The sequence below is a fragment of the Theropithecus gelada genome, chromosome 1, assembly GCF_003255815.1.
Source record: "Theropithecus gelada isolate Dixy chromosome 1, Tgel_1.0, whole genome shotgun sequence".
Classification (NCBI taxonomy): Eukaryota; Metazoa; Chordata; class Mammalia; order Primates; family Cercopithecidae; genus Theropithecus; species Theropithecus gelada.
The window spans coordinates 82776731-82800445 of NC_037668.1; the positions used below are offsets into that span (position 1 = coordinate 82776731).

The 23715-nt window shown below is 49.0% G+C and overlaps 1 protein-coding gene across 4 annotated transcripts in view; it reads right to left on the bottom strand.

Moving 5' to 3' along the window:
• Positions 1–151: 151 nt before the first annotated feature.
• The window catches only part of DHCR24 (24-dehydrocholesterol reductase), a 37512-nt gene continuing 13948 nt past the window's right edge, over positions 152–23715 (bottom strand). For 3 of the 4 annotated variants that reach the window (XM_025365803.1, XM_025365819.1, XM_025365828.1), the window contains exons 5-9: positions 20687–20950; positions 15195–15338; positions 4567–4764; positions 3965–4143; positions 152–2927 (exon numbers count right to left, since the gene is read on the bottom strand). In XM_025365803.1, coding sequence (XP_025221588.1) covers positions 2774–2927; positions 3965–4143; positions 4567–4764; positions 15195–15338; positions 20687–20950 — 939 coding nt within the window. In that variant the 3' untranslated portion in view covers positions 152–2773. The remainder of the gene's footprint in view (positions 2928–3964; positions 4144–4566; positions 4765–15194; positions 15339–20686; positions 20951–23715) is intronic. The other variant, XM_025365809.1, reaches the window with a different exon arrangement.

A 23715-nucleotide genomic window follows, 5' to 3' on the forward strand; every position in this document is an offset into this window, starting at 1 on the left:
AATAAGCCTGTCAGTTCCTGCATGTTCTTCCAGCCCTTGACCATGGGCTCATGGATTCAGTGAGGGCAACTGAGTTGGAGAATGGCACAGCCTGCACCCGAGCCCAGCTTTGACTCCACATTTTGGTCCCCCAAGCAAGAAACGACAAACACCAGCTTCCAGGCCACTTTTATTTTAACAGAAGCAGCAGCCCCACAGCCACGGGGACACGTCTTCCAGATAGTAGACACAGTGCCTGTGGCTGTAAGAGCCTGACAGGGGAGACTCATGCCTTTCTCTTTGGCCCCCATGACCAAAGAAGAAAATGAAAATCACACACCATACACTGCCACACCCATCTCCACCCCTCCCTTTCAGTAACATCCAATTCATCCTTGTGGCCAAAGAAACTGGCTACAATTCTGATTCTACAGAAAACCTTCATGCAGCCAAGAAACTCGGGGCTCTGGAGGGGAGAGCCTTACTCTGATACTTTCCACATGCACTGCCCACTGGCATCAGGTTTAACTCCACCCAAAACCATCACACGGATGGCCAGGGACAGGACTGGCTACAAAAAAAAAGCCATGAACTCAGCTCACCATGCTAAGAAGACTGCCTCTTTCCAGGCAAGATTTTACTGGAGCAACATAACCTGAGGGTGTGATTCCAAAATACCTACCCTTCCAAGCCCCGGGTTGTGGATAAGGTCTGGATTTTGGTTATATGATTAAGGGCGACAGAGGCTGCTGGCATCTCTGGCTACAGTCCCAGGCGCTTAGGGTTGGAGGCTTCACTGGCGAAACAATGGCACTGTTTGATTAACTAGCTCGTGTTAACCATTCATCTACAGCAAGTAGAATCATCAGTTTTGCACTGAGCGAGGAAGCACATGGGTCTCCTATGAGAGCTAATGCCAAAATTCACATGCTTTGTAAAATAGAGGATGAGGTTTGTTTCTTTCTTCTGCCCCCTCCAGAGGCCAAATGGGTAGGGTGGTTCCTTTGCCTTCTGAGTGCCTGGATGCCCCCAGCCCTCACAGGACCCTGCTAAGACACTGGCAGTATGCCAAGCCTTGGGTGGGATGGGTGAACACCCCTCAGTCAAAGCGTGACTCTAAGAGGATTCTGGCACCTGGAATGACAAGACGGATGCTTCCCTGCAAGCCAGGTATGAGCCTTTCTGAAAATGAGATGAGAGCTGGTCTTGGGGTTGAAGGAAGGATCTTGAATGACAGATAATCTCCAAGTGTCCACTGGATCATTTATTTTTCCTCTGACTTTCCACACAAATGAGGCTTTCCGTGGGTTTTGCAACCACAGTGTCTAAGGCAATCAGAAGGGTTCCAGGGAGGTCTTGTCTGTAGCGATGTGACAGATGAGGAAACTGCAGCTCAGAGGACAATGACTTGCCCACCTTGTACAGCTCGCTGACAGTAGAGGGGGCTGAAACCTAGGTCTCCTGACTCACAAGCCACAACCATGACTGGCTCAGCTCCCTTAATTCCAGTTTCCCTTACGTGACGCAATTCCTTCTCAGATTCGGGTTTTGAGCTGAGGCTGGGCAGTTCTTAAGATAGAGTTGCATAAACAACCAAGCTTTGTGTTATAACAAGCCAGGGAAGGACCTAGGGAGGTTCCCTTCCCTCTGGAACGGAAATGGAACTTTTCTCTGAGCTTAGGATTTGTAAGGCACTGAAATTAACTATAGCTGGGGTGGGGAGTGGTGGGAGAAAGAAAAAAAGAGGGATGAGTGGTTGGAGAAATCAAGTCGATGCTCTTTTCTTCCAGCCCCACAGTGAGAATCCTACAGAAACATGAGAGTGGACTCCATATTCCCACCTGATGCTGTCCACTCCCCAGCCCCCATGCTGCAGAGCAGCGTGGACCCACTCCCACCATGACAAAGTGGGTTTTGGGACAAGATGAGGCCTGCAGGGTTGGTGAGCCAAGAAGAATGAGCCCAGGTCCCCTGGATCCAATTCGGAGCAGAGAGCCCTCTCTCCACCTAGGTGTCCCAGGCTGAGGCTGGGGCAGGATCCAACCCGGGCATGCCTTCTCCAGGAACACAGGGCTCTCCAAGTGGACTCAGTGGTGGCTGGGGAGGGTCTGCAGGCCCAGGCATTAAGGAGGAAGGGGCAGGATGGCACCAAGGATGGCAGGGAGAACTTTGGCCTCGGACCTGGCTTTGGCACGGCGTATCTTGGGCCTCCCCGCCCCGTGGCTGCCCTCCTGAGATCCCAGGATGGGGAAGAGCTGTCCTTCTCCTGTGAGGACCTTGTCTGCCTGATAGAGGCGATGGCAGGGCAACTCCAGGGCATCCCCTTCATCATTCCGGCCATGGCTGTGCACAGGTGACCTAATGTGGAGCCTTTTCAGACTCCACTGCAGATGTGACGCTGAACGGGAAGCAACAAGAGCTACCACTTACCCAGCACCTTCAATGTGACCGGTGCTCAACTCAGATGACAACAACCTGCAGGTAGCTATTACTATCCCCTTCAACTGATGAAGAGACCCGGGCTCAGAGGGGTTAAGGGACTCACCCAGAGTCACACAGCTAATGAGTTCTAAACAGGGAACTGGATCAGGCTTGTCTGACTCCAAATCCCACATTCTTTCCATTCCACTGGGCTGCTCCTGGAAGCCAGGAGGAAGGTGGTGTTGGGCTGTCAGGGTGGGATTTCTGGAGGGGTTTCTCTCTGAAAGTGTGGATCTGGGAAAGCAGCCAAGCTTGAGTGAAGGGAGGATGCCTGACCACTCACACGTGTCTGTGTCTCCAGGCAGGCTCCAGTTCAGTGCCTGGCGGCCTTGCAGATCTTGTCGTACACCTCGGGGAAGGCGTCCTGGCAACCGAGCTTCTCTCGCAGCTTGTGGTACAAGGAGCCATCAAACATCTCCCAGAACTCCTCCCGGTTCATGTAGCAGTCAGCATACAGCATCTGGAAGCTGCAGAGGCAGAGAAGTGGGTGAGGACGCCGGGAGGCGCATGGAGCGCAAGGTGTGAGAGAAACCCAACTGCTCACTCTGCAGCCCAGAAAGAGCTTTTGGAGGCATTTCTCTTGTTTAACCCCCTTAACCTAATGAAGAAGACGGTGCAGGTATTCTTATCCCCCTTTTGCAGGTAGGGAATTGGGGATTAGGGGTTAGGTAGCTTAGCAGTCGAGGCAGTCAGGAGTAGAGCTCAGACTGCTGGGCTTCTGCCCCTCTGCTTGGCCACAGGCACACCCTAATGGCGCAGTGGGGCTGTTTTCCTTTCATCTGTTATTGATTTTCAATAAACCGGACATAAAGTATACAATTGGATGAGCTCGACACATGCATGCAACCAAGGACTCCAGTCACTGCGGTCCAGATCGTGGCTACAACCAGCAGCCCCAAACTTTCCCCGGGCCCCTCAGTTATCTGTCGCCCTCTGCCATCCCCAGGCAACTACTGATGCGCTTTCTATCAGTATGGATTCGTGTGTGTTTTGGGGAATGTTATACGAAAGGAATCATATGGTATTCTTTTTTCCTGGCTTTGTCCATGTTCCACTCAATAGTTTATCCAGGCTGTTTTCTGGGCAATCCTCTGTCCTGGGCCTCTCCGTGGCTTTCATAGTCAGGAATCCATCTCTCCTTAGCTTTGGCCTTTCCATCTGGAGCAGTCGCCCCTGGACACAGCTAAGCCCACACCCATCATCTGTCCCATGGGGAGAAGTGGGGTGACTCCCAGGTTTCTGGCTGGAGCAGCTGGGAGGGTGTGACGTGTTCCCTGGAGGCGGGGGTGCAGGGAGAAGAGGGCAAGTAGTCCTGCCAGCCCACCCGCTGCCCATCTTTCACAGCTTACCTGCTGACCCAGAGGCCGCCACAGCTCCAAGGGCCCTCAGGAACCAGTTGATAGGCCTGGGGCTCCTGGTTCTCCACAGAGCTGGCCTCGTTCCCCTGCAGCAGTACCCTGGGGCTGTCAGCTAGAGGGACCATACTATACTCTGCGCCACTCACCCATGGACGCTGCGGACAAACTTCTCCAACTGCCTCATGCAGGACCTGGCTTCAAAGTGTTTCACGCGCGGCTCCCCATATGCTCCAATGTCGATGTAGAGCTCTGCCTCATTTCCCTTGGGGTGCACCAGGCCTGGCTGGCTGGGCAGGATGAATGGACACAGCCAGATGGGGTAGACCTGGGTAGACCAGGGAGGTGGGTATTGGTGCTTTTTCTCCAACAGGTGACAGGTTCATGGCTGGCGCGCTCATACCCACCCAAACGAAGGCTTCGCAGCATTCTCAACACCCCCTCAGGTGCTCTCGGATTCGCTCCCCACCCCCCAGCCCTGGCTGAGAACACCGACTCCGCCACCTTGGAGGACACAGTCAGAGCAGGTCATGGGGGTACTCGATGCCAGACCCTATGACTCCTCTCCCAGGGGGGCCATCACTGAGTGGGCCAAGGCCTCAGCAGGCATAGGGACAAGAACCGCATCTTAAAGTTGGGAAAACACCCAGAGGGCAGGTGTGCCCAAGGTCGGTCACACGGTTCAGGGGAGGAGACCATGGATTCCAAGGGAACACACCTAGTGCGCCCGCCCTGCCCCCCCCCCACTCACGTGGATGTCGTTTTGGAAGGTGTGCAGGGCCTGCTGCAGGCACTTCATGGGCACCAGCATGTCCTGCACCACGTGGTGCTGCTCGTACAGCTTGCGCAGGGTCTCACCCTGGGTCAGCTTCAGGAGGGAGATCTTGGGAGGCACCATCCAGCCAAAGAGGTAGCGGAAGATGGGGTTGTTGCCAAAGGGGATGATGTCCTAGAAAACAAAGATTAGGGATGGAGAGAAAAAAACCAACAAGGGTTGAATGTCTCCAAGTGCAAGGGGCCAAGGGCCAGGTCCCATTCTGTGCTTGACAGAAGCATACCTGGGTCCAATTCCCCTCTTTGGAGGGGGTGTGATGGGACCTAGGGCTTTACTAGTCCGATCTAGGTTTGCTTCTCAGCTCTGGCATTCCCCAGCAGTGATGACCCCGGGCTAGTTACTTAACTTCTTTGAGCTCAGTTTCCTTATCTGTAAAATGGGCCTTGTGAGGATAATGAGACAGTGCCTGGAGTGCAATGATGAGGTAGCTATCATTCCTGGTCTAGCTGTTGAGATCTGGCCGGCATAGAGCTGGCATTCCATAAACGTTTGAAAAACGAATGCTGTTGAATGAGCATAGTGATACTCAGAGAACTTAAGCAGTCTCCCTAAGGGCACACAGCCAGAGACAGCTCTCATGGGGTGGGTGCAGTCTGGCTCAGGTTCGACAAGGAGCCTATTGGTTTGCAGCATTCCTTGCTCACAGCCTGACCACCTGCCTGGCTGCCCCAATTCAGTCTCCCTGGAAACCCTCCTGCGCAGAGGCTGTTCTTCTCTTCCATGCCTCAAACTGCCATGAGGCGGGAGCTTCCTCACTCAGCACTGCGGCCTCCTGGCGATGCCCCCGACTCCCCTCCAGCTCTGCCCACCTCCAACAGAGAAGACTTTGGCCCCTGGCTCACAATCTTCCTCCCTGCTTGAGTCCTGCCATCTTCCTGAGGGTCCCCAGTGTCCACTGTTACCCGATTCTCACAGCTCCATGAGCCCTTGAAGCCAGGGCCGCTCCTCCATTCATTAGACAGTTCCGAGGGGCCTCTGAGGTCAGGAACCAGGTTCTATGCTGGGTACTGGGGAGCCAAGATAACTGAGACACGGTCTCTGTCCTTAAGATGCCTACTCCCCCAGGTGTGGAAGACACAGGCCACTGGATGACAGTGTGGGAAGAATGGGGACAAACAGAGGCTGGGGCAGCACATGAAAGGGTCCACATCAGAGTAGGAGACACAGCGACTCCCCAAAGCAGCCACGTGTGTAAGCACTGAAGGCTGAGTGACCCTTTCCCTCACTCCCCTGGAATCGCCAGACCACTCCCATGAAGTCAGGGACCTGCCTGCTTTCTTCTGTTAGATCCTGCCGCCTTTGCTAATGTCTGGCATGCAACGGGAGCTCAATAAATAGCATGGCTTTTATTGTTTCCTTGGTACCTTTGGAAGACCTACACACGCCCACAGCAGAAATCCCTGTAGTACAAAGGTTAAGCCTCCGTGCGCATTCCTGACCCTGTTTCCCTCCTAGAAATGATCTGATCTCACTCCCCACCCACCCTCAACTCCCCTCCCCCTCCCTAATGGCAAGCATTGGTATGAATGATTTGCCTACCCTTCGGGAGACATCTGATACACAGAGAAGCAGAAGAGCTTTAAAAAAACAGAAAACAAACAAAAAAATAAACTCACAAATGGTGGCATCTTGGCACACCTGCTCATCACTGTATCCTGTGTATCAATACAGAGAGCACTACTGCCTTCAGTTGTGGGTGCCTAATGTGTGCTGCAGGGGTCCACAAATTTGGCCCACCCTCTGGTTGTGTGTTCCTTTACAAATTGTCCATGGCTGCCTCCAGGCTACAAGGCAGAGGAGCAGTTACTAGAGAGGCCTTATGGTCTGAAAAACCTAGACTGTATACTATCTGACCCATTGTATAAAATGCTTACTGGATCGGGTACGGTGGCTCACGCCTGTAATCCCAGCGCTTTGGGAGGCCAAGGTGGGCGGATCACTTGAGGTCAGTAGTTCGAGACTAGCCTGGCCAAGATGGCGAAACCCCATCTCTACTAAAAATACCCCCAAAAATTAGCTGGGCATGGTGGCAGGTGCCTGTAATCCCAGCTACTCAGGAGGCTGAGGCAAGGAGAATCGTTTGAACTGGAGAGGCGGAGGTTGCAATGAGCCAAGATCGCGCCACTGCACTCCAGCCTGGGTGACCCTGTGAGACTCTGTCTCAAAAAAAAAAAGGAAGGTTATTGACCCCTGCTTGATTACAGCGGATGTGTCATAATTTATTGAATCACTTCTATACTGGCAGACATTTAGATTATTTCCAGATTATGCCAACTAATATCCTTCATATATGTATCTTTGCCCTTTTATATGTGTCAGAAAGATAAATTCCCAGAAGTGGAAGATCTTGGCTTAAATGGTGTGTGCAATTTTCATGGATACCATTTCAGAGCTTGTACCATTTTATACTCTCCCAGACAATGTAGAACGCTGTTTCCCTTCTCCCTTGCCAGCACGATGTGACATCAAACTTCTAGATCACTGTCATTCATTCTGATAGGGAAAAAATGAGACTCCTGGCATTCTGTTTTGCCCTTCTCTATTTCTGAGTTAGACAGTATCACTTTGACGTTTAAAAGTCATTTGTGTTTTTTTCCTAAAAATAGTCAACTGTTAGCCAAATATATCAGCTGAAACCATTCCTTTTTCAGTCTTAGCCTCAGAAAGCTCAAGTTTTAAACATGTGCCCTGCCCTTCTCCTTTCCCGCTTCTGTCCACCCATTACTTATCCTATGTTGCTTAGTGACCTGTGATCCCAGGGTCCTAAGCTGCCCTCTTGCTGAGGCCAGTCATTCTGGAGCATCTCACTGCAGACCTTGCTCTCTGGCCATCCTTGTTCACTGGCTATAGGGCCCCACCACAAATCCAAGGGGCCCAGCCTGAGCCAGGAACCCCAGCCCCAGAGGGAGGTCCTGGGGCAATGGCCTTCTATGAACACAAGGACACTATCTTATCCTTTCTTACTGGTGTTAACTCCCTGTGTTAGCCAACCGCTTATACTGAAACGATGACGAGGGAATGACGAGAGAGCTGCCCAGCTTGGTTCCTTTCAGTCCTTCCTTACTCACCGTAAGTCAAAGGTAGTGTTAGTAGAATGTAACAAAGAGAAATAAAAAGAGTTTATGCAGCATTCTTAATGGAACCAAGAAATACATATATATGAGTTAAATATTCTTATATTTATAAATATATTTAAACAATGAACAGTAAAATTCATACTAATACTTTAAATTTTTATTTACTTAGAATGGCATTAAGTTGCAAATATTTATGATGAGAGAGACCATGGAGAAAGAAAAAAGCTTTATATTTTAGTACCTTTAATGGCACTTTTGGCCTGCTTTTTGCACTGGGCCCTGCAAATTATGCAGCTAGCCCTGACCCCACGTGTTGCTGATTGACCAATCTGGGGGAAGGGAAGTGACTGCACCAGCCAGGCCTGGCACAGGTGTGACCAGAATGGACTAATCACCCAGAATGCAGCTTGTTAAGGGGCTTAGCACCCAGGCCTCGTCACACTGGTTCATTCCAGGGCCTTACTCATCAGGGAGGAACCCCGGGGAAAGGCTGCCAATGGAAGGGGGAAGAATTATCCCAGCAGAGGCAGGGAAAAGGCATGCATTTGAAATTGTTTATTCCTCCCCTCTAGAAATGTCTTGCCTTCTGCATTTCCACTGTAGAGGATGCTGCGGTGCTCCGTGCAGATGCCCGCTCCAGGGAGGCACCCATTCCCCCACTTGCACGGGGTGCTAACTGCTGACACTCAGGGAGAACTGCCTTTGGCAGAAGGGAGCTGCTTCATCCAAGGTCAGCCTGCACAATGACTGGTTGATGGGGCAGCATTTGGTGTAAAGTCCTAGCCCACGGGTCTCAAGGTGACACAACTCTGGAAGGCCATCTTACCCCAGGGCTGCCTGTCAGCTGAGGCCTTCCTTGTGACTGCACCACAGCTTGACTTCTTCCTCTTCCCAGTCCAGCTTCCCTACTACCGCGCGGTGACAGATCACAAGAGGTCTGAATGTTCACTTCCTGCATGCAAATGCAGGTTGAACACACCCATTCTTCCAGATTCTTCCTTTACCTGATGTCAGTGTGGGTCAGTGTTTATTTAACAGCACAAATGTGTAAGACAAACCTCATTTTGAATCCTAGCTCTGTGTAGCAGTTTTATTTTTATCTTATTTTCTTTTGCGGGGGGATGGAATTTCACTCTTGTTCCCCAGACTGGAGTGCAATGGCGTGATCTCAGCTCACCACCACCTCCGCTTCCCAGGTTCAAGTGATTCTCCTGCCTCAGCCTCCTGAGTAGCTGAGATTACAGGCATGTACCACCACGTCTGGCTAATTTTATATTTTTAGTAGAGATGGCTTTCTCCATGTTGGTCAGGCTGGTCTCAAACTCCCCACCTCAGGTGATCCGCCCACCTCCACCTTCCAAAGTGCTGGGATTGCAAGTATGAGCCACTGCGCCTGGCCTTCTGTAGTGGTTTTAAAATATGCCCCTAGCTTCTTTGCTAGTCCTTTCTTTACGAAGTGGAGCTCAGTGCCCCTCCCCTGAGTATGGGCTGGATTAGTGACTCTGATCTAATAAGGAGAATATGGTGGGAGTTGAGAGGTGTGGCCTATGACGGGGTCGTAAAAGGCACTGCAGACTCCTCCTTGGTCTCTCTCTTGGATCACTTGCTCTGGGGGAAGCCAGCTGCTTTGTCATGGGGTCACTGGAGGAACCCATGTGGCAAGGAGCTAAGGTCTCTGGTCAACATCCATGTGAGTTGGAAGCAGATCTTCCAGCCCCAGTCAAGCCTCCAGATGACTGCTGCCCTAGCCCACAGCATGAGAGTCCCTGAGCCAGGACCACCCAGATCAGCCACTCCCAAATCCTTGACCTTCAGAAACTATGATATAATAAATGTTTGCTGCTTTAATCTCTAACTTTTGGTTTTGTTCATTATGCATGAATAGATCAATAATACACTCATTCTCTGAGTTGTGTTATTTACTTTGTCTCAAATGGTTTCTTTTTTTTTTTTTTTATTTTTGAGACAGAGTCTCACTCTGTCGCCCAGGATGGAGTACACTGGCATGATCTTGACTCACTGCAACCTCCACTTCCCGGGTTCAAGTGGTTTTCCTGCCTCAGTCTCCCTAGTAGCTGGGATTACAGGCATGCCCCAACCCACCTGGCTCATTTTTGTATTTTTAGTAGAGACAGGGTTTTGCCATGTTGCTCAGGCTGGTAGTTACTTTGGATAACCTAATCCTCAGTATTCTCATCTGTGGAATGGAAATAACACTAATATCTACTCTCAGAGGGTTGTTGGGAAGATGAAGATAATGCATGGAAAGTGTTCGGCATTAACGTCCACCACAATGAGAGTGGCTAATGTTAACCACTGCTGTTATCTTTCTGATCCTCTTTCGCTGGCTCCTCTCCTTTCTCTTAACAAAACCACACTCCACAACCTTAACGTTGTTGTTGGCAGGGATCAAGAAGGACTCATAGTGGCTTCTGCTTTTGGCAAAATTGCCTACCACCTGCTGTGGGTAGCACAAGATTAAGATTAATCTTGCCCAAGATTAAGACTAATGGGTGTGGGGGAGACCCCATAGCCCCCCAGGCCATGATGAGACCCTCACCCCTACACTCCTCCACCCCTACCACTACCCAATCACATTCTGCTTAAGATACCTACCCAACATCAGAACTGACCAATCACCTTCTTCTAGGAACCCACCAGGTGTAATTCCGTCATGCCTTACGTTCTGTTGTCCTTAGTCACCAAGGCCTGCCAGGTGCCTTGTTACTGTGATCTTAACCTACCACAGCAATGCAGCATCTCTTAATCTGACTTCACTTGCCACTGCCCCACCGCCCTTCCTCAAGCCCTGTTCTCATGGTCTGACCTCAGCAAAACCCTCTCCATTCTCAGTCTCTTCTCTGAACATTCCTTTTCCCTCCTTGTTCTTAATTAGAACCCTGAAGCCCTCTTTAAATGGTATCATTTTCTCCCCTAAAACCCTCCTGCCACTGGGATAGATGGAGGTGAGGTAGGGTCCCCCGGCCCCTCATTACTGCTTCCAGATCTCTGTTCCTCCCCTGTGCCCAGAAACCAACCTCAGAAACTTGGAAACATGTGCCCAATACCTCCCCTGATAACTGTTAGGCGGGAATCTAGACCCAACATGGCAGTATCACCCGGCATGGCAGGCCCTTTGTTAGGACTCCCTGCCCTTCACTTCCTGCTAAGACTCTCAGCGCGCGAAAAAAGCCCGCGCCTGCCAAAAAACCCCCGCTCTGCGCAAGCTCCTGGACACGTCATTCCTCAGAAACGGAAACCTACAAACCCCGCCTACCTCGCCCTATAAAAGGCCCCCTGATACCTGCCCCGAGTGTGACTTCCTCGGCCCTCCTCCTAGGGGACTGGTGAACCTCGCCCGCGAGCCCAATAAAGGCTACCTCTGTTATCATCTGCCTTGTGTCTTCTTGCTTGGCTCCCCATTACATTACAATAACCACAGCTCCCCTCCCCTCACTAGTATGGGTCACTGAATTCCCTGAATCCCAACATCCTTGGTTCCTTTCACCAGATCCTAGAAAACTGCCACTTTCCTCAACATTAACTTTTGGTGACTGAAAACCCACAGAGAAGGTCCTGACCACGCCTAGTCTCTCTGCCCTTGGACTTCTTTCTTTACATTCCAGTGATCTGATCTTCCACATGTCCTTGGCCACTGGCTCTCACAAAATACCCTGGAGGAGGGGACAGAAATTACTACCCGTGGGGATCCAGTGTGGGAGGAAGTGAGCCCACTGGCCACACGTGGCCTAGTGCCTGGTTTTGTAAATTTGGTTTTACTGGGGCCAGTCATCCCTATTCATTTATGTACTATCCTTGGCTGTTTCCATGTGGCAGATCTGAGGAGCTATGATAGATTCTGTGGCTTGCAATGCCTAAAATATTTGTTGTTTGGCCCTTTAGGAACGTTTGCTGACCCCTAGGCCTTGTCACCCTGCCCTGCATTCACTGTCTCCATAGCTTCCACTACAAGTGTTTGTTCTCAGCCATCACCACCTCTCTTCCTAGCTTACGCCCTCTAGTCCCCTGACTTTGATGCTCCACTTCACCCAGGGCATCCTGTCCACCAGATCAGTCCCTTGTCAGTCCCTGGGGGCCTCTCACATCCTGCCTCCCCTCCATGGCTGGCTTAGATTTCATCATAACCACACCCTTGGGTCCTCACTCTTCCCTACACATCACACTCCCTGCAAAACCTCGGCCATGGTTAAATATAACTCTCTGCCTACTCTGTACCCCACCCACACAGATTCCTGAGTGAAAACCCACAACCACAGGGCTGGTCTCACTGTAAATTCATGAGTGTGAATCCCTGGTAGGCCCAGTGCTACCTGGCAATGCCACAGTGTTTTCCCAGTTAATTCATTGCCCGCTCTCTGAGGGACAGCTTCACATCTCTTCTCTCCTCAAACCATCAAAATCCTCTCCCCTTTCATCTCAGCCAAGATCCTTATTTCATTGAGAAAACAGAAGCAATCAGAAGAGAACTCTCACACCCTCCCACCACCCTATGGTCCTCCTTCCCTCCTGACAATTGGATGAACTTTCCATGTGCCCATCAAAAGGCAACCTCTCCACCTGAGCTCAGGAGCCACTCCACCCCCCTGCTCAAGGCTTCGCCCTTTCAATATACCCTCTTCTGCACTGTCATTTTCCCCTCCACTGGATCACTGTCATGACTGCCACCTCTCCCATCTTAAAGCAATCACACAAAATACCTTCACCTGGCCCCACACCGGCCTCCTGCCATCACCCTGTTTCTCTGCCTCCCTTGACAGTGAGCCTCTCTCTCACAGTTTGTTTTCACTGTCTCCACTGCCTTGTTTCCAGTTCTCTCTCGAACCCACTGGTCAAGGTTTCACCCCTATTGCTTAAAGTCAATGATGACATTCCCATGGCCAAATCCAGTCTCTCCTTCAGCAGCATGTGGCATAGTTGCTGGCCTTCCTTCTGAAACAGTCTTCCCTTGGCTTCTGGGATGCCACATCCTCCTGGCTTTGTTCCCCTGCAAGTTGACAGCACTTTCTCTTGCCCTTGGCTCGTTCCTCCTCCCCTAACCTGCTGGGTGTCCCAGGGTCTTCTCTATCCACCCTCACTCATCTCCCTCCATGGCTTTAGAAAACATTTCTCTGTGGCTAAGAAATGTGCAGATGGGGCTCCAACCTCCACTGAACTCCTGAAGTCCCAACACACATCACTGGCTCCTGCTGTCATCCCACCTGGACATCTGAATGGCTTCTGATTCCCCTTTCCAGTCCCCTCCCCCATGTTTCAAATGGCAGTCAACCTTGGCCCTGAACCTTGGAATCACATCCATGGTCAAGCTCTCTGGAAATCCTGTTTGTTGGTTCAACTTGCACTGCATCTCCCAGATTTGACACTTCTCCCCTGCTGCTGCCCAGACAACAGTATCTTCTTTCTTCCACTCTTCCACTCTTGTCCACTCCTGCCCCCATCCACTCTATCCAGCTGTCACAGTTATTCTTTTAAAACAAAAATCAGGCCATGTCACTTTCCTGTTCAAAGCCCTCATTGGCTTCCTATTATATTTAGAATAAAATATAGAGTCCTTCCTAACCTACAAGGAGCCATATGATCTAGCCTCTGGTGGCTGTTTGACCTCATTCCTCACCATAGCTCAGCGTGGGCATGCTGGCTCCTCAGCCTTCTTGCTGTTTTTCAAACACAAGCAGCCTTGCTGGGACACCTGGATAGCTATATGCAAAAGAATGGAGCTGGACTCCTGCCCCACTCAACAACCTAAATATTAGAGCTGCAACTATAAAGGTCTTTGAAGAAAACACAGGGGCTTCGACTTGGCAATAAATTCTTATATACGGCACTAAAAACACAAAAGGGAAAATAGATAAATTGGAATTCATCTAAATTAAAAACTTCTGTACATCAAAGGACATTACCAAGACAACGAAAAGAAACCTACAGAATTGGAGAAAATGTTTGCAGATCATATATCTGATGAGGGCCTACTATCCCGAATATATAAAGAACTCTTACATCTAAAGAACTCTTACATCTCAACAACAAAGACAAATGACCAAATTTTAAAAGGCGGCAAAGGATTCACATAGACTTTTCACCAAAGAAGATATACAAAACAGCTAACATGCATATAAAAAGATGCTCAACATCATTAGTTTAGAAAATGCAAGTCAATACCACAAATCTACCAGAATGGCTATAATAATAATACTAATAATTTAAAAACCAGAAAATAACAAGTGTGGGTGAGACTGTTAAAAAAAATAAGAGCACTCATACATTGCTGGTGGGAATGAAAAATGGCACAGCCTCAGTGGAAAAAAGTTTGGTTGTTGCTCAGAAAGTTAGACACAGAATTAGCATATGACCCAGCAATTCCACTCCTAGTTCTAAATCCCAAAGAACTGAAAACAGGTATTCAAACAAAGACATGCACATGAAGGTTTGTAGCAGCACTGTTCACAGTAGCCAAAAGGTTGAAACAACCCACATGTCCATCAACAGATGAGTCACAAAACAAAATGTGGTTTCTCATAATGAACTACTATCCCACCATAAAAAGAAATGAAATATTGATACATGAAAACATTATGCTATGTAAAAGAAGCCAGTCACAAAAGGCACACACTGTATCATTCCATACATGTGAAATATCCAGAATAAGTAAATCTATAGAGACAGAAGATGAATTGGTGGTTGCCACAGGCTGGGGAAAGGGGAGAGAATAGGGAGTGGCTGCTTAATAGGTATAGGGTTTCCTTTTCGGAGATGAAAATGTTTGGAACTACACAGAGGTAGTGGTTGCACAACACTGAATGTACTAAATTACCCTGAACTGTCCATTTTCTAATGGTTAATTTCCTGTTGGCCCAGCTCAAGCCCTGGGCTCTGGCTGTCCCTCTGCCTGTGAACAGAGTTCCAGAGTTCTCCCCGGAGTTGTTCCTGGCCTGCCCTCCCTATGTTCAGGTCCCTGCTCACAAAGTCGTCTCCTGAGGGGCTCTTCCTGACCTTCCGCCACTTAAAGTGTCATTACTCCTCATCCACCCACCCATCTACACATGCAATAGCAAATTCTCACTCACCTTTCACAGCCAGGCTCGGCTGTTACCTCAAGCCCTAGGCAGAACTAGCCACTTCCTACTCATGTTCCTGCGGCCCTTTACAGTGCAGGGATCTGTCTGCTCACTGTGGCTAGAGGCTCAAAGGCAGAACAGGTTTGTGTTCCCCAAAGTACTGGCCGAGGGACCTACTCCCCAGCACCAAGCAGACGCTTGCTTAAGAGCCTGCTGCTTGAACTGAAGATAGTCGGTTCCTTCAGAAGGAAACAACTGTGAGAAGGTGTTGCAGTTCCTTAGGACAAAGCCACTCTTTACCCTGAAGAGAGAGAGCATGGCTACAGTGTTAACTGTCCGGGCTCCCTGCCCAGCTGGCCCGGAGGAGCCAGGGCTACAGAAACCCAAGCCTCACCTGTAGCTCCCAGAAGATGCTGCGCGTGTGGCGGTGGTAGTAGTGCCTCAAGGGAATGTACTCCAGGCCCTCTCGGTTTGTCTTCAGATAGTTCTCCACGTGCTTAAAGAACCACGGCTTGTAGTAATTGCCAATGCTATTCAGCTGAAATGACAGAGGGCACTGTGATCAGGCTGCAGACAAGCGCCCAGCGCCATCGGGGCGTAACAGCAACACCCGGCTTCTGTTCAGCACTCCTGGCCTTTTCAAAGCTCTTTCATGTCTATTACTGCCTTTGAGACTCTTGAAAGCTGGTGAGGTTAGGCACAGCAGGTATCCTCTAGCAGAGAGAGCAGGAGCTCAAAGAGGTTAAGTGGTGTGTGCCCAGGGCCAAACAGTGAGTCCCCGACAGTCTAGAGAACTCAGCGACCCCAGCCTAGCCTGGTGCAAGTGTTTAACAGAGTTAAACATTTAACTGCCCTGATGCAATGCTCCATGCAGGGGAATTCCCTCCCTCCCTCCCTCCCTTCCCACCCTCCCTGAGGTCAGGGAAGCACCAACTCTAGGCATGGGTCAGCCCCTCAGCGCAACCCAGGGCTCACAGCGCTAACTGGTCATGGCACTTTCCCTGCTGTCCCTGGACCAAGCTCCATAGTTCTCTGGGCACAGCAGCCATCATCGTCTGGAGGATGCTCACATGAATAAGGCTCACACCTCTCTGGCCCTGGGGGCTCCCACACCCAAATCTTCTATTGAGCTAGTGTCTCCTTCAGCCCTAAATGGTCACGACTCAATGTGCTGTGTGCCTTGGGATGGCTGAGCTTCTCCTGGCCTCAGCTTTCTCATCCATAAATGAATTCTGGCAGATGCTCTCAGGGGGAGGCAGGGGGGATCCTGGAAAAGCACAAGCTTCAGGGTGGGCAGCTGGGGACACACCCAGTTCCCCAGCAGCTGTGTGGCCTCAGGCAGGTCACCTCTGAGCCTGTTTCTTCACATGTAACATGACAATAAAAACACGTATTTGTGGGAGTTCTTTGCCTATTAGACATTACATACACATGACTACTGTCTTTATAAAAATGGAACCATCTTATATGTATTATTTGCCAATTTGCTTTTTCCACTTACAACACACTTGGCAGAGCCTGGGCAGGTTATTAGCATCTCTGCAAGACTAAAAAAGATGATGTAGAAAGTGTGAAGCACGGTGCCTCACCCACAGGTGGCTGGAGTATCAGTCCCCAGCCATCCCCTTGCTGACCTGCTCTACCCTAGAGCCAGGAAACACTTTGCCCTGGATCTCTGGCCTCCAACACTTGCAGCTTATCTGTGTGCCACCCGCTTGTGCAGGCCCACCCTGCTGGTAAGGCCACCCTGCTGGTGAGGTCACTCTGCAGGGAGGAAACTGGGGCTAAAAAGCCTCTTTGCCCAAATTAGTTTTGGTGTGGACGGTATGGAGCAGGGCAAAAAACACTCACGCTGGCCTCTGCATGCTAATGTGAACAGGGGAACCCAACAGGAAACAGAGCAACCTGATCTAACCCCAGGGGAGGCGTGGCACATACCTGGCAGTGGCACCAGCTGCATAATGAAAGTGAGACTTAGGGCCACCTGGATACAGGTGCTCCTGGTGCTCACTGATGCATCAGGAGCCATGCAGAGAAGCCCAGGATATGGGAAAGAACCCAGATAGTCTGTCTCTTCCAGGCACACACCAGCTGAGGAGGCCAAGTGGCTGCACAAGCTCCAGTCCACCCCAGCCCTTGACTGCAAGCCACTTCCTATCTGTGGGCCTCCCCTGTGAAACAGGGGCAGGCCGCTTCTCACAGGATTGCAGCAAGCTTTACACTGGGCAGTGTCTGCAGAGGGCCCATCACAGGGTCTGGCACACAGGGACAAATTCCTGAATGCTTAGAAACAGAAATGTTTGCAAGCAATGCTCCTAAAATGAAATGCCCAGACGTCTAATGGCATCCACCGCTCTGCCCAGCCCTGTTCCCATCGGGTATCAGGGTCTTGCTCACTGGGGCACCTGGCAAATATCCTGCTGCTGCTGATTCTGCGAGGGCCTTTGGGTAAGGCTCTTTGTGCCTCACAGTCTTCTTCTTGGGAAATAAGGGAATCATATCAGGCCTCTAAATATTTTAAAAGCTGTGCAAACCCCTCTGCCAAATCATAATCTTAGGTGGCATCTAATACATCAAATGGATGACAGCAGAGCCACTTTGGGTACAGTGGGGGTGGTGACTCCCCTTGGTCCCATCCCTCAGCTTTCCTACCCTTGAGAGCCTCAAGGGAACACCTCAGAGCAGTCGGAAAGCTCTGGTCTAGACGTCCTTGCTAGGTGACTTGGTGCTAGGTGACACACACTGTCTGGGCTTTGGCCTCAGTCAGGCAGATCCAGGGGCCCGGGAGGGCCAGAGCACTTCAGCTCAATGTCCGGTATTGCCACCGCTGTTCCAGGACCTCCAGCACTTACCGGAGTATCCCACAGGAAGCAATGTTTGCATGGTGCTAAAGTCTGCAGGCTGATATGTCAGGGAACCAACATGGAACCAGGAGTCAGAAGCTGGAATTTAAATGTGTTCTGTGCTAGCTGTGTGTCCTCAGAGAAGTCTCTTTCCCTTTCTGGGCCTCATTTCCTTATTTGTAGAGAGGATTGTACCAGATGATTTTACAGCCCTTCACAATTTTAAAATGTTTTAAGTATGTATATAGGTATAGATTAAGAGTCTTAAGGGATGCCTATCCTTTGATCTGCGATTTTACGTTAAGATATTACTCAAATTACAGACAAAAGGTGTTCATTGCTCCATCAATTAAAATAACAAAAAAATTGGAAGCAACTTAAATTTCCAGCTATGGGCAGCAATAGGGCATTCGTTTCCTCGATGCAATGTTCTGTAGATGGACATTAACAATGACAGTTACGAAGGCAATGTAACAACATGGGGAAATGCTTATCACAACAAACAAGAAAAAGGCCAGGTGCAGTGGCTCACGCCTGTAATCCCAGCACTTTTGGAGGCCAAGGCAGGTGGATCACCTGAGCTCAGAAGTTTAAGACCAACCTGGGCAACATGGCGGAACCCCGTCTCTACTAAAAATACCAAAATTAGCCGGGTGCAGTGGCATGCGCCTGTAGCCTCAGCTACTTGGGAGGCTAAGACAGAACTGCTTGAGCCTGGGAGGTGGAGGTTGCAGTGAGCCGAGATCGCACCATTGCAGTCCAGTCTGGGTGAGAGAGCGAGACCTTGTCTCAAAACAAAACAAAAACCAAGAAACAAGAAAAGACAAATGTGAACAAGTGATCAAAGCTGAAGACAAACAAACTGCAAAATGCTGCAAAGAGAGGCTCACTCTCATAAGTGATCCAAGAACTGCAAAATAAAACGAGATACTATTTTTAACCCTATCAGATTGGCAAAAATGAAAGAGAGATCCTATTTAGTGTTGGCAAGAATGTAGGGAAAAAGGTGTTCTCACACACCATTGCTGCAAGTAGGCATAAATACAGCTCTTCTCGAGGGCTGTTTGGTCATATCTATTAATATTTAATGTGCTCAAACCTTTGTGTAACAAATTCCATTTCTCTGACTCAATCCTACACAAATATTTGTACAGAAGGACAGGATAAATGTAAGAGAGTCTTAAATCTTAAATGCAATCTTATTTGCTTATAGCAAAACAGTTTATGCAACATAAATGTCAGTAAGGGCTAAATTAGGCCAATTATTTACATGCAAAAGTGGGATATTACACCATGAAATGAAGACATGCACACATACACACACACACACACACACAGAGAAATAGGTCTTGGCTAGGTGTGGTGGCTCACACCTGTAATCCCAGTACTTTGGGAGGCTGAGGTGGGAAGACTGCTTGAGGCCAGGAGTTCAAGACTAGCCTTGGTGACACAGCAAGACCGCATCCCTACAAAAAACTTATAATATTAAAAAATTAACCAGGCCGGGCACAGTGGCTCGCACCTGTAATCCCAGCACTTGGCTTGGGAGGCCAAGGCAGGGAGATCACCTGAGGTCAAGAGTTTGAGACCAGCCTGGCCAACACAGTGAACTCCATTTCTACTAAAAATACAAAAATTAAGCAGGTGTGGTGGTGCAAGCCTGTAATCCCAGTGACTCAGGAGGCTGAGGCACGAGAATCGTGTGAACCTAGGAGGCAGACGTTGCAGTGAGCTGAGATCACATGCTGTACTCCAGCCTGGGCGACAGAGCGAGACTCCATCTCAAAAAAAAAAAAAAAAAAAAATTAACTGGACATGGTGGCACACACCTGTAGTCCTAGCTACTTAGGAGGCTAAAGCGGAAGGATTGCTTGAGCCCTGGAGTTCAAGGCTACAGTGAGCTGTGATCGTACCACTGTACTCCAGCCCGGGCTACAGAGACCCTGTCTCAAAATAAATAAATAAATAAATAAAATAAAATAAATAAATAAATATAAATAAATAGGTCTCAAAGAATGCACATAAAACTGTTATACATAAGTGGTTACATGCTGGTGTAAAGAGATGCACTTTAACTTTTTCTTTATATATTTCAACATTGTTATATGATTTTAAAACTTTAAAAAAATCCACACACAGAAAGAGGAAATAAATACAGTTGTCTCTCAGTATCCATGGGGTATTTGTTCCAGGATCCCCCAAAATCCATGAATGCTCAAGTCCCTTACATAAAATGATCTAATATTTGCATATAACCCTACGCACATGCTCCTGTATACTTTAAATCATCTTTAGATTTCTTATAATACCTAATACAATGTAAATCCTATGTAGCCGTTAAGGAATAATGACAAGAAAAAAAGTCTGTCCATGTTCAGTTCAGATGAAACCACTCATTGGGAACGCTTTCAATCTGCAGTTGGTTGAATCCACTGATGTGGAACCCACAGACACAGGGGCGAACTGTATACCAAACACATTAGCAACACTGGCTTTGGGTCATGTTTACAGATAGAGTCTTTTCTTTTCTTTTTACTTGTTTGTCCTTCCAAGTCTCTTACAATAAGCACAAATCCTTTCTAAATGGAGAAAAAACTGCTAATAAAAATCACATGGTATACATGGAAGGAATGTCAACCTAGATTCCAAGGCATCAAATCAATTACTCGAATCTTGTGGAAGTTTACATTACCTCTTTTAAGTGTTGGGATTACAGGTGTGAGCCACTGTGCCCAGCCTACAATACCTCTTAAAGATGCAGTTTCCTCATCTATAAAATGGGGTTTGCTATAAGGACCAAAGATTACATCCACTAAGAGACAAGCACATTCCAGGCAGGTGGTAAGGGCAGAGTAGATGAAAGCTTCCATCACTGTCTAAGACATCTATGACAATAGATCCTGTTACCTGTACCCCAGGTGGGTTGACCCAGGCAGCAGCCTTGAAGAGGTGGCTGCCAGGGTCAGGATGGGGGAACGGGCTCAGTCCCACCACACTCATGCCTCCCTAGTCTTGGTCTGCAGCAGCTGACACCCTGGCTTACCTTGCTGGGCTCTACTTCATCTGTCATGACCCCTGTCATAATGACGGCCTCATCCAAGGAGTAGAGCAGCCCTTCCACGAAGTGGTTCTCCTGCCGCTGGGACTCGTGGGTGAACTTGGCACAGATAGCCTCCAAGCCCTGCACTGGCTCGAACCGCAGCTTGACATACTTCTTGGCAGGGATGATGCGGATCTCGGCAGCCACCAGGAAACCCAGGGTCCCACAGGACCAGGGTACGGCATAGAACAGGTCTGAGTTTTCAGACTATGAGACAGAATTGATGTGTTGAGAGCTGGAACCTTGGGCCCCACATTATGGCATGCAGTCAGTGGGGGGAGCAAAGCCTGGGAGAGTCCCTATTCTCTCACTATCTTGTGTAAACCCAAACAATGAGCTTCACAAACTGTGCTTGCTGGGCTTTAGTTTTCTCTCTGCAGCTTCGACATGACATGGAGCCTAATACTGCCCTCTGTCTCAGGGACCCTCACTGAGAAAGCATCCTCCTCCTCCCATCTAGGCACAGCCCCTGACCCACAGGCTATTCAGGAAAAAGCTGGGACTGGCACTGCTGCCCAATGACCCACAATGGCAGGGGCATTGCCCAAGGGCAGAGGTCCAAGGCCAGGCCTTGACACCCTTAGTGGGTGTCAGGCAATGTAGCTGGGGAACGTTAAAATGCCTCCCTTCTGAACCATAACTACAATTTACAAAGCCTTTCCCAGTCCATTGGCTTGTGGGATCCACCCCCGACAGAGTCCAGGGAGAGTGCTGGCACCCCCTTAAGGAAACTGAGTCTCTGAGAGCTGCCATGACTCAGCGAAGTCTTCCCAGAAAAGTCGGCTGCAGCAATGCCAGGGCTCAGGCAAGACCACCTAACTCCCCAGCCAGTGTTTTCCCTACAACACCTCATCTGCTTCCATAAATCAATGTCCAACCTCATCATTTTATTGTTTTGACATATGTCTTGGACACAGACGGCTGCCTTTTCCGTGGCCATTCTAATTGGGATTCTTTAGTTCTAATAAAGCTCTTTTGCAAAAGTCCAGCCGTGTCTTGCCTTTACTAAGAGGACAGCCCTGTGCAGTCTCCATGAAACCTGAATGCTCTTGGTGGCGGGCACAGGGAATGCGGCAGGGCAGGAGAGCTGGAGCAAGGAGGTTCTGCAGCAGGCTGGCAGAAGCCTCGGGAGCAGCAGCACTAGGCTCACCGATTCCCCCTTGGGCCCGCAGCTAATCACATTCCCCTGGCCATGGCAGTGACAATGACATACTTGCTGCATGCTCAGCTCTATGCAAGGAGCTTCCCATACAGGACCTACTTATCCCTCTCGACCACGTATTTGTCAGTGAGGAACCTGGGCCTCAGAGAAGGGAAGGAATTCACAAATGTTTGTCTCCTTTCTCTGCCGATAATAAATAGGTCAAAAGACAGGGCTCCCGCAAGCATTCAGGAAAGTAGAATGAATTGATGTGAATCTTGCTAGGGGTATCTCTCACCCAAGACCAGTGCTGCCAAGCTGGGAGTCTTTCCCTGGGCCCTCTTCTGTGAAGTGAAGGAGTCTGGTGGCTCCCTGAAATACCTACTTCAACAGGACCGACTGTCCCTCCCATCCCAGGGGCCCCTCACACCTGCCAGGACAGATCCAAGGTTATTTAAAGTGTCAATCCTATCTCACCCCTTAGGTAAAACACTTTAAATGTTTGAATCCCAGTTTGGGTGGTAGAACTGTCTTTTATTTTTCTAAAACAACTCTCTAATCACTTTTAGTTACCTGATCACATGCTGCATAAAGATGTTTCAGTCAACAATGGGCCACAGATACATAAGATTATAATGGAGCTGAAAAAGTCCTGTTGCCTAGTGGTATCACGGCTATCGCAGCTGTCCTAATGTCATACTCATGTGTTTATGGTAACACTGGTCTAAGCAAACCTACTGTACTGCTAGTTGTATAAAAGTATAGCACATATAATTATGTACACTACATAATAGTTGATAATGATAAATGACTCTGTCATTGGTTTATGTATTCACTACACTATATTTTTAATTGTTATTTAGAGTGTACTCTTTCTGCTTATTAAAAAAAAGTTAACTGTAAACAGCATCAGGCAGGTCCTTCAGGAGGTATTCCAGAAGAAGGCATTGTTGTCAGAAGAGATGACAGCTCCATGTGTTATTGCCCCTGAACAATTTCCAGTGGGATGAGATGCGGAAGTGGAAGCGTTATTGATAATCTAAACTCTGTGTAGGCCTAAACTAACATGTGTTTATGTCTTGACTTTTTTTCTTTGAGACAGGGTCTCGCTCTGCCACCCAGGCTAGAGTGCAGTGGCGTAATCACGGCTCACTGCAATCTCTGCCTCCCAGGCTCAAGTGATCTTCCTGCCTCAGCCTCCAGAGTAGCTGGAAATACAGGAACACACCACCACGCCCAGCTAATTTTTGTATTATTTGTAGAGACAGGGTTTTGCCATGTTGCCCAGGTTGGTCTCAAACTCCTAAGCTCGAGCAGTCCACCTGCCCTGGCCTCCCAAAGTGCTAGTATTACAGGAGTGAGCCACTGCACCTAGCCTTGTGTCTAAGTTTTTAACAAAAAAAGTTTAACAAGTTTAAAAAAAAAGTTTAAATAGAAAAAAGCTTATAGAATAAATATACAAAGAAAGAAACTATTTTTGTACACCTGTACAATGTGTTTGCATTTTAAGCTAAGTGTTACTACAAGAGTGTAACGTTTTTAAAAAAGTTTATAAATCCCAGCACTTTGGGAGGCCGAGACGGGCGGATCACGAGGTCAGGAGATCGAGACCATCCTGGCGAACACGGTGAAACCCCGTCTCTACTAAAAAATACAAAAAACTAGCCGGGCGCGGTGGCGGGCGCTTGTAGTCCCAGCTACTCGGGAAGGCTGAGGCAGGAGAATGGCGTAAACCCGGGAGGCGGAGCTTGCAGTGAGCTGAGATCCGGCCACTGCACTCCAGCCTGGGCTACAGAGCGAGACTCCGTCTCAAAAAAAAAAAAAAAAAAAA